This window comes from Nicotiana attenuata, unplaced genomic scaffold (assembly GCF_001879085.1).
Source record: "Nicotiana attenuata strain UT unplaced genomic scaffold, NIATTr2, whole genome shotgun sequence".
Taxonomy (NCBI): Eukaryota; Viridiplantae; Streptophyta; class Magnoliopsida; order Solanales; family Solanaceae; genus Nicotiana; species Nicotiana attenuata.
The window spans coordinates 269,394-287,364 of NW_017670817.1; the positions used below are offsets into that span (position 1 = coordinate 269,394).

At 38.2% G+C, this 17,971-nt stretch overlaps 1 protein-coding gene across 2 annotated transcripts in view; it reads right to left on the reverse strand.

Annotated features, from left to right (window-relative positions):
• LOC109243622 (mediator of RNA polymerase II transcription subunit 23) overlaps positions 1–17,971 on the reverse strand; it is a 65,692-nt gene that overhangs the window by 43,043 nt on the left and 4,678 nt on the right. The window contains exons 3-7 of one of the 2 annotated variants that reach the window (XM_019410583.1): positions 17,277–17,376; positions 16,170–17,153; positions 5,738–5,972; positions 4,909–5,126; positions 4,158–4,365 (exon numbers count right to left, since the gene is read on the reverse strand). In XM_019410583.1, coding sequence (XP_019266128.1) covers positions 4,158–4,365; positions 4,909–5,126; positions 5,738–5,972; positions 16,170–17,153; positions 17,277–17,376 — 1,745 coding nt within the window. Of the gene's footprint in view, positions 1–4,157; positions 4,366–4,908; positions 5,127–5,737; positions 5,973–16,169; positions 17,154–17,276; positions 17,387–17,971 lie in introns of both variants that reach the window. The other variant, XM_019410584.1, reaches the window with a different exon arrangement.

Here is a 17,971-nt window from a genome sequence, read left to right on the forward strand (position 1 = left end):
TAATTAACCAACAATGGAAGTATGCCTCAAACATTCTTGAGGGGACAGGAATGTCAAGCTGTAGACCTATTAACACACCTATGGATCCGAATTCTAAACTTCTACCAGGACAGGGGGACCTGCTTAGCGATCTTGCAAGATATAGGCGGCTGATTGGTAAATGAAATTACCTCATAGTAACTAGACCGGACATTTCCTTTCCTGTGAGTGTGGAAATCAGTTCCTTGATTCTGTGATAGCCATTGGAATGCAGTTGTCCGCATTCTTCGATATATAAAATCAGCTCCAGGCAAAGGATTATTGTTTGAAGATCGAGGCCATGAGCAAATTGTTGGGGCACTCAAATGTTGACCGGGCAGGATCACCTTCTTATAGACGTTCTACGTCTGGATATTGTGTTTTAGTAGGAGGTAATTTGGTGTCTTGGAAGAGCAAGAAACAGAATGTGGTTGCTCGGTCTAGTGCAGAAGCAGAATATCGAGCAATGGTTGTGGCAACATGTGAGCTAGTTTGGATCAAACATTTGCTTAATAAGCTGAAATTTGGTGAGATCAGCAAGATGGAACTTGTGTGTGATTATCAAGTTGCCCTTCATATTGCATCAACTCTGGTGTTCCGTGAGAGAACTAAACACATTGAGATTGATTGTCACTTCGTCAGAGAAAAGATACTCTCGGGAGATATTGCTACAAAGTTTGTGAAGTCGAATGATCATCTTGCAGATATTTTCACCAAGTCCCTTACTGGTCCTCGTATTAGTTACATATGTAACAAGCTCGGTACATACTATTTGTATGCACCGGCTTGAGGTGGAGTGTTAGATAGTCATGTAAATAATATGAATTAGTCCTAGTCCCACATAGAATAGGAGTATGATATGTATTGTATAAATAGGGCTCATTGTATTATAATTAAACAAAATATCAATAATAGATTTTTCTCCTGTACATTCTCACAATTCGTATGAGATATTGGTCGTATTGGATTAGTGGCATTGAGAGTTACTTTGAAATCGAAACGTTTGATTGTACATCCTATGTTTTATGTGTTTGTGATTAGACGATATGTCCATGACGAGAGTGTTCAACTCGAGAGGTGAAACTAGATGAAAATCAAACTTACGAGGAAGGTATAATATCCACTGTTAATAGACAAATGCGACAACTGAGGTAGAAGAAGGTTGCTTCAGTTAAAGTGTTATGGTGCAAACATCCGACAGAGGTTGCTACGTGGGAGTTCTATGCAGACATGCGAAGCAAGTACCTGTAGCTATTCGAGATGTTAGGTATACTTTTAACTCGTCCGAGGACAAACGTCATCTTAACTGGGGGAAAATGTAATAACCCCAATTTAGTTTGGGGGAAGTTATTTTGTAATTTAATCAAAAGAAGACAAAATTTAATAAATAAATAAGAGAAAAGGGATAGCTTGGAAAAAGGGGAAAGGGAGTCGCTGGTTTCGACCCAAATCAGAAACGCAAAAGGGGAAAAAATGCAGACAAATAAAAGAAAAGAAAGGGAGAAAACGAGAAAGAAAAAGGGGATAAAAATAGGAAATTTCAACCCAAAGCATCAAGGTAATTATCCTAAACTTTTATTTGAGTTTATTACGTGATTATGAAAAAAATTTAATGGTAGAAACATAGGGGAAATTTTGAAAATTTGAGAAAAGTCTAGTCCTAGAGTTCTTCAACCTAAATCATCAATTTGAAAGGGCAAACGTTATTAAAATTAGTGTTCTAGAATCCTCTGGCAGAGGAGAATCTGTTGGTGGACATGGTTCGGGAATTTAGTCCCGTAGACCATATTTAACTTTTTGGGTCAATGTTAGACAGCGAGTTTGTCTTGTTCTACAAATTAAGAGAATGTTCACCCTAACGATTTTGACCATTCTAAATCCATTTTTGTGTAGTTTGAGGTGATCTAAAGACCCAATAGTATAGTTATGGGCTATTGGAAAGGTTGCTCTAATCACGAATTGAGGTAGGTGAGACTTTAAGCTTTGATGTTTGCTTTTCAAAACCCATTTTAAAAATGTGTTTGTCTGTCTGGCTCATGTGTTGGGACGAGCATATGCTTGGCATAATCAGTGGTATTTGAACCAGCCGCATGTATATTATTTTGTTGAGAAATATAAAAATTATTTAATACTCCCTTCATCCCAATTTATTTGGCGAAATTCGTATTTCGAGAGTGAAACGAGTTTTTCTTTGGCTGGAATTATTTTATACCTTTTAGATATTTTAAATTATTAATTATTGTGACTTATAGTACTTTTTATGTAGTTTCCAAATATGTAAATTTTGTTTCAAAAAGTTTAAAGATTATATGTCTGAATTAACTGTCAAAATTAAGAAGTTTGACTCTCGAAAGCTGAGCTCCGCCACATAAATTGGGACAGAATGAGTATATGACTTGTGGTGTGGCGTGGCTTCATGCCATGGCGTTGGGGCATTGGAAATTATTTTTTCGCTACCGAAATATGTTTGGGGCACTATGTATCCTGCCATAATAGATTTGGAGCATTGTGCATGTTGTCGTGGACTCTTCGGGGTGTTTAATTAATTTTTTGCACTACTGTTTATGACAAGTCCTAAGTGTAGATTATGTTGAGATGTATGTTCTTGTTGAATATTTATTTTGATCTTATAGAGCATTATATTATAAAAACAATTTCTGTGAAATACTATTTATGTGGTCGTTGTGTGTTGTAAAGCAGCAATCGCGAGGCAGAACCACGATTGCGAAGACGGAGCAGCTGGCAGGATCCACGATTACAGGCAATCATCTTCTATCCCCAAGGCTACTGGGTCAGCCAAATTTATGTAATTCTGCCCCATCTATTTTTTAGGCCTAGTTTAAGGTAATTAAATAAGGTAAATGTTAGCTATTAAATTAGACTTAGGGTGTGTTTGGTATGAATTCCTGGAAAATGAGTGATTTATCACTAGTTTTCCATGTTAGATTGGCGAGTCGAAAAAAAATTGGAAAATGTTTTTTAGTGTTTGATTCGTGAGTAGAAAATATTTTTTTGGAAAATATATAATTTAGGCAAACACTATGGGCTGGGGGTGGGCGGGGGTTGAGGGTGGGGGTTAGTGGAGTAGGAAAAGAAGGTGGGAAAGCTTGTAAAATAGTTTTGGAAAATATTTCCCTCTTCTTGATAGAGAAAATATTTTCCTCCAATTGGAGAAAAATGAATTCATTGAGAAAATATTTTCCAAAACATTTAAGCCAACCAAACAAGGAAAAGTTGGAAAATATTTTCTGAAAAATATTTTCTTCCGTACCAAACACACCCTTAGTATAAGCAGTCATCTTAGAGTTTATTTTTCATTAGCTAGTTACGAAATTATGAAAATGAATACTCTTTGTGAGTTGGGGGCTTGTCCCATTTCTCTCCAATTAACCCCTCTTAATTACGACATGTTACATAATTCATGTATGAGTTTATTCCCCTCTCCATTGGATTATATCTTGTAATTGATTGTTATTTGGTTTGTTTCAAATATCATGTATGAGTTCCTTTACCTTCCCTCTTAGATATATCTTGTAATTGTTGCTTGGGGTTTACTAATTGCATTCATTATCTGATTTGATCCTTTTTTTCTTCTGTCCTTTTATTAGTGATTATTGTAGTGTTTGCACGGGTTCAACTAATCTATAGTTGAGTTCTTGTATTTGTTCAAGCCTAGTTCCTAATCCATCTATCCCTTTTATTGCTTTTCTACCTGTTTCAAGGAGTTCTTGTGGGTTCAATAGTTCAAATTCAATTTCCTTGAATCTTCCTAGGTTTGTGGTGATCAGATATAACCCTTCAGCAAAATGATTTCAGCCACACTAACTCCAAAAGTTTTAACACCTTAATAACTTGAATACAACAGAAGTGGCATTATTGTTTTGACTAGTTATCTGTGCTCACAGTCCATTTTCATTGTTTTGGTGGAATTGGTAAGATTAGAAGACAAAACATGAAATTAATAATGACCCAAAAGAGAAGAAATAATGACCTTAACATCAGAAAACAAAAGCAGCCAATATAGAGTAGGGGAGAGGCAATAGATATGTTGTTGGTTTACACATTATTTGTTGAATCTAAAATCTGTTGTGAAATGAACGAACATGTTTTAAACTGGTACAGTTAAATGAAAGGAGTACCTTTGTTAACCTGTCTCCACCATTCATCAATTTGCTTTCCCTTTTGTAGCTGCTCGTTATTCAAGTATTCTCTTGTTGCTGTATTTAGTGTCCAAATGCGCAAGTTCTGACAACTGCTAATGAAATCAAGTAGGATACTTTGAGGATTATTTGGATCAGAGCTTTTCTCCTCTTTATGGAACGAAAGAATTTTTCTGGTTGTCTCCACCTAACAGCAAATTGTGAGAGTCACCAAAAAGATACTACAATTGGCTCAAAAATCAAAAACTTACTTTAATTACTCAAAGTTATATCTTAATGAATCGCGGGAAGAAGAAAATCAAAAATGAAAAGGTACAAGAAGATTAGATACTAATGCTTTTAAACATGAAGAGAACTGCCAATGACGGATTTCTGGTTCTGCATCCGGAGGAGGAATTTTCTTTTTAAATTATGGTACACTTCAACCCCCAACCACCCCTCCCCCAACCCACCCCCATCCACCCACCCACAAAACTTCCAAGGAGCCAACAACGGCTTTTCCAACTTGCCCCCTTGGTGACTGGAACCACCCCATGGTGGAAGGCCATTCCCACTACGCGATCATTCTTTAGGAAATCTCGAAAACCAGAGACAGATAAATATGGAAAAAAAAACAATCAACTAGCACCAAAAACATCAAGGTCGCTACAAAACGATTGTATTAAAGTACAATCAGTTTATGTCCTCTTTATCTTAAAAAAGTGATCAGCATAAAGTTAAGATGGAAAACCTTTCTTGAGTCTGTATTTAAAGCATTCATCACTAGTTCAACCCGAATAATTTGTGCAAGTAACCACGTAACATGGTTCGTCCTAAGTATTTGTTGATCACCCTCTTGAAGTCGCAATACTAACTTGTCCACAAACTCCACAAAATCAACGCATCCACTTTTCACGAGAAAAAAGAATATATCTGAGAAGATAAGCCACTCCTGCCAGCAATTGATTTCTGCAGAAAGTAAGAAGAACAAATAAAAGCTATCAAACTAAGCCCATTACAAAGGTGGAAAGCACTTACGAGGAAGCAGAGTAAATCATTAAAGTTAACAATATACTAACTAAACACACAATATCTAAGAGCGGACATATTATGCGACCAAGTATGCAAGAGGACCTTTCCTTAGAGGCACACATCCAGGAGAACAGTTCTCACTTCTCACCCACAGCAAACACCAAGCAGCACATTTTATTGTCAAAGTTAGACAAGATAAACGGATATAGCGCAACAATTTTGAAAAACACTTTCAGGTCTTCTTGTACTTTTCTTTCAAAGCATCGGCACTTTGCTTTATGCCATGCCCTTGGATAGACCTTTCTGAATCAACTGTGGAAAGCAGTACTTTTTGTTCTGTATCAGATTAACAAAATTTACTTGCACAAGACAATAAATATTACAACTCTTTTAATCAGGATATAAAAGGTAAGCATCATGTTGGAAATACTCTAACCAACTAGTAATATTTGATAATAACATCATAAGAAAGAGAAGGGAAAAACAGAGTACAAATTTGGCAATTGCTAACACAATCTCAGGCAGAGCTTGAAGTTTGAGAATGTTGCCTGAATTAGTCAACTTCAATAATTCAACAATTCTTTCAATCGCTGCTTCGCAAACCATTTCCGACGTAAAAACGGCACCCGGAGTTGGAGCCTGGGCATGAAGCCTGTGACAGGGAGCCACGAGAAGCACACGCCTCCACCAGTCTGGTGATGGAGTGTTACGAAGAGCATGCTTTAGAATACGCAAAGCTCGCTCCCAATCCAGACTCCCTTTTTGAATGGATGCTGCAAGATCCTATTTCCAAATAAATGCAAGTAAGTTTACACACCACCAAGATTCTTTTAACTATAAAAGAGAGGCATTACAGATCAGCTTTTGCACAAGTGACAGAATATCCTCAAGATATAACCACTGGTCGATGTAAGATACATAAAGGTCTGGCAGTATACAGATAAACATTAGCACAAACAAATAGATAAAACTGATACAGGCATTATATGCTATAATTGTTTCAAGCAGATTGAAACTGGCCTTGGAGCTCGAGTTACATATTTCATCTCTTGGTCAGACATCGTTTCCGATGCAGCACTTCTGACTGAGATAAGTCGCTCAGCATACATGAATATGCCTCCAATATGATTTAACAATCTGATTCGACTAAGCGTATAAGATAAAGAGTTGTAACTTGATTTCTGTGTATCACTATCACCTAGAACCCCGTCCTAAAGATTATGAGGAAAATGTAAATATGATTTGCAAGGACTTGAATGGGTGACAATAGCTATAGCATACAATTCACTTGGTTGCTGCCTGTACTATCTTTTCATTAACCTAAGCCACACATAATCCGACTCCAAAGGGCACCCAAGGGCGTGGCCTACTGGTCAATAAAGTGAAACGGAAAAAAAAAATGGGAGACCACGATTCGAATCAAAAACACTTGGTGATTTCTTCCAGTTTGCCTAACTCTTGGTGGGAAAAGTTACCCTATACATCTATTTACGGGGAGATAGCACGTACCAGATGAAAAAATGGAAGTGCGTCCAAGCTGGCTTGGACACCACCGGTATCAAGAGAAAGTAGTAGCCGTAGTAGTAATAATAATAATAATAATAATAATAATAAAAAATAAATAACAATGAAAATAAAAATATTAATAATAGTCCGACTACCAAAGCTAACAGTACAAGCAGTTCCCAGACAATGAGTGTGTTTTCGGAATTTTTTATTCATAGGGACTCAAATCCTCCCCACCCAAAAAAAAAAAAAAGACTTGTCCCTTCTTTAGATTTGCAAGCAAAAACTTTTAGTTTGCAATATGGTCTCCTATATCATCCATGCCTTGCAAAAGAGAATTCTCTCATGCGACGCCAGCAACTCTTATGAACTAAAGGATTAATAGTAAATAACTTGAGATGGACACACAAAAGAAACTAACAAAACAAGGCCCTTATTGTGACAATCTAATCATCTAAACACTTCTTGATACGTACAACAACAGTATCGCCAGAAGTACCAAAGCAAGGATTGCTTAAAGAATTCTTAATTAGGCAGGAAAGTATACCACTAGGAATATGAAACAAGGTTAAATAGTAGAGAGAAATGACAGATAAATTGTTAAATAGTTAGTAATGTATAGTGTCCCATATCGGGAAGTAGATACCTATTATTATGTAATCACTGTATATAAATAGGGCATTGTACAACACTTTAGACATAATTAGTAAAACTTTCCGTGCTATACTTCTCACATGGTATATACAGCGTTAGAAACATCTGGGAAAGAGCCTCCGCCAGACAGTCGTTGCGCGTCAATTTCCGGCGACTTCTAGGGATGTTATTGCTTCACCTACGTTTTCCTCAGTGTTGTGCTAAAACCAACACTACTACAGGGTCCTACACCCTCCGGCGACCAAACACCAGCAAACCCCGCCGGAAAATAATTGTTGATTAGCATGATTCAAGGAGACTTGATTTAGGAGTGTTGATTAGCATGATTTCAGGAGATTTGATTATATTTAGGAGATCTGATTTTATTTGATTTAATTTGATTGTTGGATTGGTTGTATAGATTTATTTTATTTCCTTAATTAGCATTAGGAGCTTTGTATAAATTCCCTTGCTCATGGGATGTAAACATACACATAAATACAAGAAGCCTTTTCTTCTTCTCAAAATCTATATGGTATCAGAGCCATTGCTGCCTTTTTGAGGTGAGTTATCTCTCTCGCAGCACTAGGGTTCCTTTTTTATCAAAGAGGTCGAGTTTTCTTTCTTGTTAGCTGTCTGCAACACAAACTCCTTCTGATTGGGCTGAAATATGGAGACATTCAAGGAGACGGTTTTTGGAGAAATCTTGTCTTCGGATGAAATTCAGCTTCTCTGTCGCCTCCTAGCCAAACTTGTCTCCGCTAATGTTGCCACATCCAATCATGTGCAATCAGGCACTGCCTTTGCTGATAACTTGAATTCTTGGATTGTCGATTCTGGTGCAAATAGACACATGACAAGCTCTTCTAAAGACATTCAAAACTATTCTCCGTGTCCCAAAGGAGATAATGTTAAAATAGCCAATGATTCATTAACACCTATTCTGGAAGAGGTTCTGTCATTTGTACTCCTAACATTAAACTATCATTCGTGCTCTATGTCCCTGAGTTCCGTATCAATCTTTTATCTGTTAGTGCCATCACTAAAGCTCTAAATTGTAAAATCGAGTTCTTTCCCGATTATTGTATTTTTCAGGATCTTCAAACAGGGAAAAGGATTGGCAGTGGTAGATTGCGTGATGACTTGTATATATTAGATGTGATTCGAAACTCTAGTCAAGCCTTTTTGGGGAAAATGAGAATGTCAACCAAGAAATAATACAACAGCATAGACGGTTAGGACACCCATCATTCTTTGTTTTGAAAAAGTTATATCCTGATTTGTTTTCAAGGACTCGATTTGAATCTTTGTTCTGTGATGCGTGTGAATATGCCAAGCATACAAGAAACTCTTATCCTATGAGTGATTAATAGAACCACAACTCCGTTTATGACTATTCATTCTGATGTATGTCCTACCCAAACTATTTCTTTGTCTGGTAGTCGATGGTTTGTTACTTAAATTGATTGTTGCACTAGGGTGACTTGGGTATATTTGTTAAAAGCCAAAAGTGAAGTTTTCTCGTGTTTTCAATCATTTCATAAGATGATTTGTACTCAGTTTGATGCCAAAATAAAAATCTTAAGAACTGACAATGGCAGCGAATACATAGATAAAAGATTTGGTGCTTATTTGAAGTCCAATGGGATAGTCCATCAGACCAGTAGTCCTTACACTAGTGCACAAAATGGGGTCGCTGAAAGAAAAAATAGGCATCTGTTAGAAGTAGCAAGATTTCTTATGTTCACCATGCATCTACCAAAACCTTACCGGGGGATGCTATTCTAGCGGCTGCCTATCTTATCAACAAAATGCCACTTAAACCCCTTAATTTTCAAAGTCCTCTGGAAACTTTAAAGGGTAAGAATGAATATATTGTTCCTCCAAAGGTGTTTGGGTGTGTTTGCTTCGTCCACACTAGAAATTCTGTGAAACTTGATCCTAGAGCTATAAAGTGTGTTTTCATTAGGTATTCTCCGACACCGAAAGGTTACAAATGTTATCATCTTCCCTCTAGGAGATCTTTTGTTAGCATGGATGTTACCTTTCGAGAATCTGAACCCTATTTCAGTATTACATCATCACCTCTTCAGGGGGAGAGCAGTAAGCAGGAAGAGGTGATTCTACCTACTTCCACTACTGGACCTCTTGATGACATTGTCACAGGGAAAAGTGAAATTGGAGAAAGAATTCAGGCGAGACTATTGGGTGTTTGGATAGGCCTGATTTGAAAACTTACTCAAGGAAAAATATAGTAGAAGAAGCCATCATGCAATCTACAGAAGTTGAACCTTCTTCTTGGTGAGTTATCTACATTTTCTAATGAGTTAGATGAACCTATTGCTCTCAGAAAAGGAGTCAACTCTAGCACCACCAAACACCCTTTATCAAATTTTGTCTCCTATAATTCTTTGTCTCCCTCCTATAGAGCCTTTACCTTGTTTATTTCTTCTGCGCCTATTCCCCAAGAATTGGCGGGAAGCTTTTGCAGATCCTAAATGAAAGCAAGCTATGATTGAAGAAATGAAAGCCTTGTCAAAAAATGAGGCATGGGAACTTGTCTCTTCACCACCGGACAAGAAGTTGGTTGGCTGCAAATGGGTCTTTACTGTGAAGCACAAAGCTAATGGCTCAATTGAAAGATTCAAAGCAAGATTGGTGGCAACGGGATTCACTCAAGACTTATGGAGTGGATTATCAAGAGACATTTGCCCCTGTTGCTAAGATGAACACTGTTAGAATTCTTTTATCTTGTGCAGTTAATCTTGATTGGGACTTGCAACAGTTTGATGTGAAGAATGCATTTCTTCATGAAGACTTAGAAGAAGAGGTGTATATGGAGATTCCTCCAGGATTTGATACTACACAGAGTCAAGGAAAGGTATGCAGATTGAAGAAAGCCTTATACGGACTGAAGCAATCCCTAGAGCTTGGTTTGACAGATTCAGCAAAGCAATGTCTCATTCGGTTACCAACAAAGCAATGCTGCCCACACCCTTTTCATAAGACATCAAACGGGTAAACTCACTCTTCTCATAGTTTATGTTGATGACAAAGAGGAGATGTCTCGATTGAAGAAGTTGTTGGCACATGAATTTGAGATCAAAGAACTAGGAAAATTGCAGTACTTCTTGGAAATTGAGGTTGCTAGATCCAAAAGAGGAATCTTTATTTCTCAAATGAAGTATATTCTGGATCTTATGAAAGAAACTGGTATGACAGGTTGCAAACTCGCAGAATCGTCCATTGAAAGCAATCACAAGTTACAAAGCGGTGTTGGAGAATCAATTGATAAGGAGAGATATCAGAGGCTGGTTGGAAGACTCATTTATCTCTCTCACACTAGACCAGACATAGCCTATTCAGTTAGCCTGGAGAGTCAGTTCATGCATGATCCCCAAGATCCTCATATGCAAGTTGTCTTTCACATTTTGCGGTATCTGAAGTCTGCTCCAGGGAAAGGTCGACTTTTCTCCAAACATGATCACCTCCAAATAAAAGCCTTTATAGACGCGGTTTGGGCTGGATCTCTAGATGACAGAAGATCAATATCCGGTTATTGTACGCTCGTAGGAGGAAACTTGGTTACTTGGAGAAGCAAGAGGCAAAGCGTAGTTGCTAGATCAAATGCGGAGGTCCTTCTCAAAAAAAAATTCCTTCTCAAAAAACGATCAAATGCGGAGGTAGAATATAGAGCTATGGCCCAGGGTGTTTGCGAACTGCTTTGACTACAAAAGCTACTACAGGAATTGAGACTGTATGAAAAAGGAAAAATTTCCTTGTACTGTGACAATAAAGCTGCCATCAGTATAGCTCATAATCTAGTCCAGCATGACCGAACAAAGCATGTGGAAATTGATCGACACTTCAAAGAAAAAGTTACAACTGGTGTCTTGAGTTTGCTTCATGTGCCATCGGAAAAACAGCTAGCTGATGTGGTTACCAAAGGTCTCAACAAGCGAACTTTCCATACTTCGAGCTGCAAGTTGGGCATGTGCGACATCTTTGCACCAACTTGAGAGGGAGTGTTGATTAGCATGATTCAAGGAGACTTGATTTAGGAGTGTTGATTAGCATGATTTCAGGAGATTTGAGTATATTTAGGAGATCTGATTTTATTATGATTTTATTTGATAGCTGGATTGATTGTATAGATTTATTATTTTCCTTAATTAGCATTAGGAGCTTTGTATAAATTCCCTTGCTCATGGGGTGTAAACATACACATAAATACAAGAAGCCTTTTCTTCTTTTCAAAATCACCCCCCACGCGCAAGAGCAACGACAGAAGATGTGTCTGGTTTTTAAACTTGTTGGGCTGCCTAAAGACCTTGACTCGGTGAGAGACCAAATTTTGGCTAGTCGTTCCGTCCATACAGTTGATGAACTATTCTCTTGATTGCTTCGTCTTGCTGCGCCACCCAGTCACACAGTGATTTCACCACCAATTGTTCATTCCTCTATTCTCGCATCTTAGATAATGGAGAATCGACGAGGAAGAGGTTGTTTTGGGAGATCTCGACCCAAGTGTTCTTATTGTAATAAACTTGGACACACTCGTGAAGTGTGCTATTATTTACATGGTCGACCACCCAAAAACGCTCATGTTGCTCAGAACGAGACTACAGGTAATCAGGGATTTTCTTTATCTGAAGGGGGATATAATGAGTTCTTCAGTATTGAGCAAGTAAGCAGACATCTCCACAAGTAGCCTCGATTGCTCAAAGTGATACTCAAGTTGCTGGTAAATTTTTTGCTTGTGTTTCTCAGTCTAGTACTCTTGGACTGTGGGTCGTGGACTAAGGAGCTTCTGATCATCTTAATATATTTATAGTCCTACCTGTACCTACTTGTGAGGAATCCACATTCACAGCACCGCCACAACCACTACTACCTATATAGACTTTTAAGGAGTCTACAGTTGTCCTCCTACATGCCTAGCGACAAGGCCACCACTCTTGACTTATCGTCGTCGTCCACGTCCAGCAACAGGCCTAGATGATTTATGTCCTCAGCAGATTCTGCACCTATTACGGACTTTTCTCCTCTTAGTCCACCAATTGCAATACGAAAAGGTATCCACACTTAATCCTAATCCCCATTATGTCAGTTTAAGTTATTATCACCTGCCATCACCTCATTATGCGTTGTTTCCATCCCTAAGTCTACAGGTGAGGCACTATCTCATCTAGGATGGCGACAGGCTACGGTAGACGAGATGTCTGCTTTACATGCGAGTGGCGCTTAGGGGCTTGTTTCTATTCCTTCGGATAAGTCTAATAATGGTTGTCGCTGGGTTTATGCAGTCAAAGCTGGCCCGGATGGCCAGGTTGATCGGCTTAAGACTCGTCTTGTTGCAAAAGAATACACTCAGATATTTGGGCTTGATTATAGTGGCTCTTTCTCTCCCGTGGCTAAAGTAGCACATGTTCGCCTCTTTTTGTCCATGGTTGTTGTTCGTTATTGGCTTTTTTGTTAGTTAGACATTAAGAAAGTTTTTCTCCATGGTGATCTTGAGGAAGAAGTTTATATGGAGCAACCACATGGTTTTGTTGCTCAGGGGGAGTGGTCTTGTATGTTGATTGCGCAGGTCACTCTATGGTTTGAAACAGTCTTCTCGAACTTGGTTTGGTAAGTTCACACAATTATTCAGGAGTTTGGCAAGACTCGTAGTGAAGCTGATCACTCCGTGTTTTATCGGCATTCTGCTCCTAAGCTTTGTATTTATCTAGTAGCTTATGTTGATGATATCGCTATTACTAGCAATGATCATGGTAGTAATACTAATCTGAAGCAGCATCTCTTTTAGCACTTTCAGACTAAGGATCCGGGCAGATTGAAGCATTTTCTAGGTATTGAGGTCGTTTAGCCTTGCTCAAGTATTGTTATTTCACAGCGGAAGTATGCCTTAAACATTCTTGAGGAGACAGGAATGATGGGCTGCAGGCCTGTTGACACTCCTATGAATCCGAATGCGAAGCTTCTGCCAGGACAGGGGGAGCCTCTTAGCGATCCTGCGAGATATAGGAGGTTGGTTGGCAAGTTAAATTACCTTATAGTGACTAGACCTGACATTTCTTTTCTTGTGAGTGTTGTAAGTCAGTTTATGGATTCTCCCTGTGATAGTCACTGGGATGCAGTTGTTCGCATTCTTCGATATATAAAGTTAGCTCCAGGCAAAGGATTACTATTCGAGGATCGAGGCCACGAGCAGATTGTTGGGTACACAGATGCTAACCGGGCAAGATCACCTTCTGAGAGGCGTTCTATGTCTGAATATTGTTTTCTAGTAGGAGGTAATTTGGTCTCTTGGAAGAGCAAGAAACAGAATGTAGTTGCTCGATCTAGCACAAAAGCAGAATATCGGGTCATGGCTATGGCAACATGTGAGTTAGTTTGGGTCAAGCAGTTGCTTAAGGAGTTGAAGTTCGGAGAAATCAGCAAGATGGAACTGGTGTGTGATAATCAAGTTGCTTTTTATATTGCGTCAAATCCGGTGTTCCATGAGAGGACTAAACACATTGAGATCGATTGTCACTTTGTCAGAGAAAAGATACTCTCAAGAGATATTGTTACAAAGTTTGTGAAGTCAAATGATCAGCTTGCAGATATTTTCACCAAGTCTGTTACTGGTTCTCCTATTAGTTACATCTATAATAAGCTCGGTGCATATGACTTATATGCACCGGCTTGAGGAGTGTTAAATAGTTAGTAATGTATAGTGTTCCATATCGGAAAGTAGATACATATTATTATGTAATCACTGTATATAAATAGGGCATTATACAATACTTTAGACATAATTAATAAAACTTTTTCGTGCTACACTTCTCACATAAACACAAACCGAGTCAACCAAATAAGGCGCTAAATATAGAGCAAATCTGTATGCATCTAAAAGCTTCTCAAATATTCAACAAGATACCATCAGCTATCGAATAAGGAATTGTCCTTAGAATTTCCAAGTTGGCAATCGTCAGGCCATGAATACTACAACCGACTAGCCAATCTATCTAAAACTAGAATAGCTCCATCTACATTTACAACTATCCCAAATGAATTAATCATGTTAATTTTCATCCAGAAAAACACTTAAAAACTTAAAGCAAGTATCAAATTTGTGAAAGAATTATCAAAAAATGGGAACACTAACTAGGGAATCCAGGAGCTAAAGATAGCACGATTATATCTCCTTTGACTGCTTGGTTAGAGCACCATTCATTACAATTAATAGAGTTAGTAAGGTTCAAATTCAGTAAATTTATCAGGTTTAATAGGAGTTAGTAAGGTTCAACCAAAATAGGAGTTAGTAAGGTTCAACCAATAAATTACGGGAAGTAATCACATGAAGTTCTATAAAGAACCATTGAACTAGGTAAGGAGAGACTCCACTCAATCAACTAGAGAGGACTAGGTAACTAGAGACTCCACTCAATCAACTAAAGAATCAGAAATGGCCAGTGCATGTGGTAACATTTATCTCACCCATAGCCAACCACGTAAAACAGGCATCAGACATAGGCCACTATAGAACATATCAGCTACGCCAGCCCAACCTCCATAGACTACCACCAAACCCACATCTATAATCCAAAATATCAAAATCAAAACCAAGACCATCCCTGCATTTTACCGACAATACCCAACTTATACCAAATTTTAGGACACCAAAGCACTTTGAACACAAGATGTAAAATGGTAACCAATTAGTCCGAACATAACAAGCGAAAAAATCAAATTTAAAGTAAGAACTGCCCCAAATGCATTAGTTACCCGCTACACCATAATTCTCCATATGTTCTGAATAACAACATAGTAGCATTTTGCCTTTACTTATCAAAGAAAAAAACAACAACACAGTAGCATTTTAGAATCAGAATCCCGCAACCTTTTCCAAACTTACCAACACTAGCAAATAAGACTAAAAGAAACTCCGAGAGAGCATAAGACCTAAAGCAAATGTACTAAGAAGACTAAAACATATTTCCAACTAATTGGTATTGCCTAAAAAGATCTTTTTCTTCCATTGTACCCTATCTTTCGCTAAATCTACAGGATTCTCCAAGATTGTAGGTCTTCCAAGACAACTTCCTTCCATGTGATTTTAGGTCTACCTTATCTCCTCTTAACACCGCCACTCACTATGGTCTCCGCACTAGTCACTAGAAATCATATCCTAATATTCCAAACTGCCCAAGTCTTACTGGAAAAAGCAATTAAATGTCAAAAGTAATTGATAAAAAAGCAATCAAATTTGCCACCCTTCTGCACTCCTCCATAACAGTTCCATCACTTCTTTTCTTTTTTGTTATCTTTTGATATCTCCACTTGTGGGATTACCCTGGGTCTGTTGTTGTTGTTGTTGTTATCTTTTGATAAGCAATAGGTCCATGGCTAATTTAACCAAAGCTCAGGTTGGCAGACGTATCAAGTTGGTATATACAATAAGCTTCAGTAATCAAGCACTACAGTGATGTTCTAAAATTTCTTCTTTTTTTTCTTTTTGATATCATAGGGACCAAAACCATTTAGTCAAAAATAATTGAAGCACATTAGAACGCTACTATCCTTCTTCGACTAAAGACTGGCAGAAAACAAAGTCGTATATGAATTTTCTATCATAGATAGAACATATATTATTGTTGATGTTAAGCAGACTAAGAGGACTGCTGAAAATTGATGTTAAAATGTTCTTTCAGTCTGGAAGATGTGTCACCTGCTCCTTCATTCTCAAGCAAACAGATTCCCTATTAACATTTCTTTTTTTCTATTCACATTTTTATCAGTAAGCCTCTACACAGTATTTTAACATGTTTCTAATAAGACATCACATATACATACCTCTCCATGCAATGGTTCCCCAAGCACACTAGGATATGTAATTGGTGAATATCTCATATTAGTAACTGCTTCACCGGACGAATTTGCAGTGGCTTGAGGCAGAAGTCGAGGGGTCCCAAATGTAGGGCAGTGAAGGTGTTGATCCAACATTTGCATATGCATAGCCATCATATCTCGCCTCCGATGGATCTCCAAAATAAGTGTGAACAGAGCTTCGTCATCTGGGATGTTTTCTAAAAACTGCAACCCACTCCGGAGAAGTTCATAAAACGGTATGCGGCATTTATCATTCTCTACAAGCAACCAAATAACATCTAAACAGCTGTGTAGCCACTCAATTAGGGCCTTATCTGGTTTCCAATATTTCGCACTATCAAATTCATCAACACCATGTAACTTTTGGTCCCAATAAATCAACCAGTTCAACATATGGTGGAAAACTTCGGCATGTGTTCCCGGCTTAAGACTAGAATCTAGACCAGTTAAAATAATTTTGCAACATGTCTGTCGCAGACTGCTTGCAGCACTATCCCTTGTCAACAAATTCACTTTTGCAATGGACTGTTGGCTAGTGCCATTAACATCAGAAGACTTCATGGGAGACAAAGCAGCAGAAGATGATGGTTCAGCTGCTGACTGAACAGGGGACCCAACATCATGGACAGTGGGCAAAGGAGATGCAGGATTTGATGAATGAAAATTAGAGGTACTCGCTACTGCGGTGGAAGATGGCAGCAATCCAGACTGTGTTAAATTAGCAGAAGAGACTGCACCAGATGGCTGATTGCCCTGACTTGCGGATATCTCCGTAGATGAAACTGAGGAAAGAAGAGAAGGCAAGAAGGTATCCCAGTTTATGTATCCTATACTAGACAAACTGCATATGGCGAAGAGAAGAAATTCTGCATGAGGTGCGTGACTGCTGCACTGAATAACCAGAGAAATAAGAACAGATTCTGCCACTGCACGCAGTTGTTCCTGGTCCTGGGATAACATGTAAGACACAAGAACAAGTATGTATTATTAGATTTTATCAGATGTAACACATAGAAGATAAAAGACGTAAGGATCTAACGGAGCAATTATTTTCCAAGTGAAAAAACTTACAGCAAATTGGCTCTGCAGCTGTCCAAAATCTAAGACAAATTGCTCATTTCGTGGAGGAAGCTCTCTGTTAAGAGCAGTTACTCGCTTCTGTGTCTTGTTCCTGTATATCTCTTGCATAAGCAATCAATCATAAGACTTCCTTTCTTTTTTTAATCAGTGCAATCAATTATAAGACTTTTGGCATCATAGAGCAGATATGCACAGGTTTGGAAGTTGAAAAGAGAAGAGAAGCATAATTAAAGATCACATTATGCCAGTTACCAAGTGCGACAAAACATAACTTCATAAGCCTATAGTCATCACATTTTTTTCACAAAATTAAAAAGAATCCTGTCTTTTCATGCTTAAAAGAAACTTCAAGTTCCACACATATGATTGCTTAATGTCAGATCCAATGAGATGAAACATGAGCAAATCTTCTAAGCACTTGACTCCTTGTGTGCGAAGACTGCTGCTTCTTTCACTTTTGGAGCAACATTCTAATCTCACCTGCTGATTCTACTAGATTTATAGATTTAAGTATCTGTACTTGCTTCTAAGATTAAACATCTGAAATAAAAATAATGATGTGTACTCTTGCCATGAAAACAGAATGGTTGATGAATTAGGTAAGTATGGGATTCAGTTCCCACCCCCACACACCCCCCCCCGACCCAACCAACTAACCCAAACGAAAGAAACGGTAAAGTACGTTA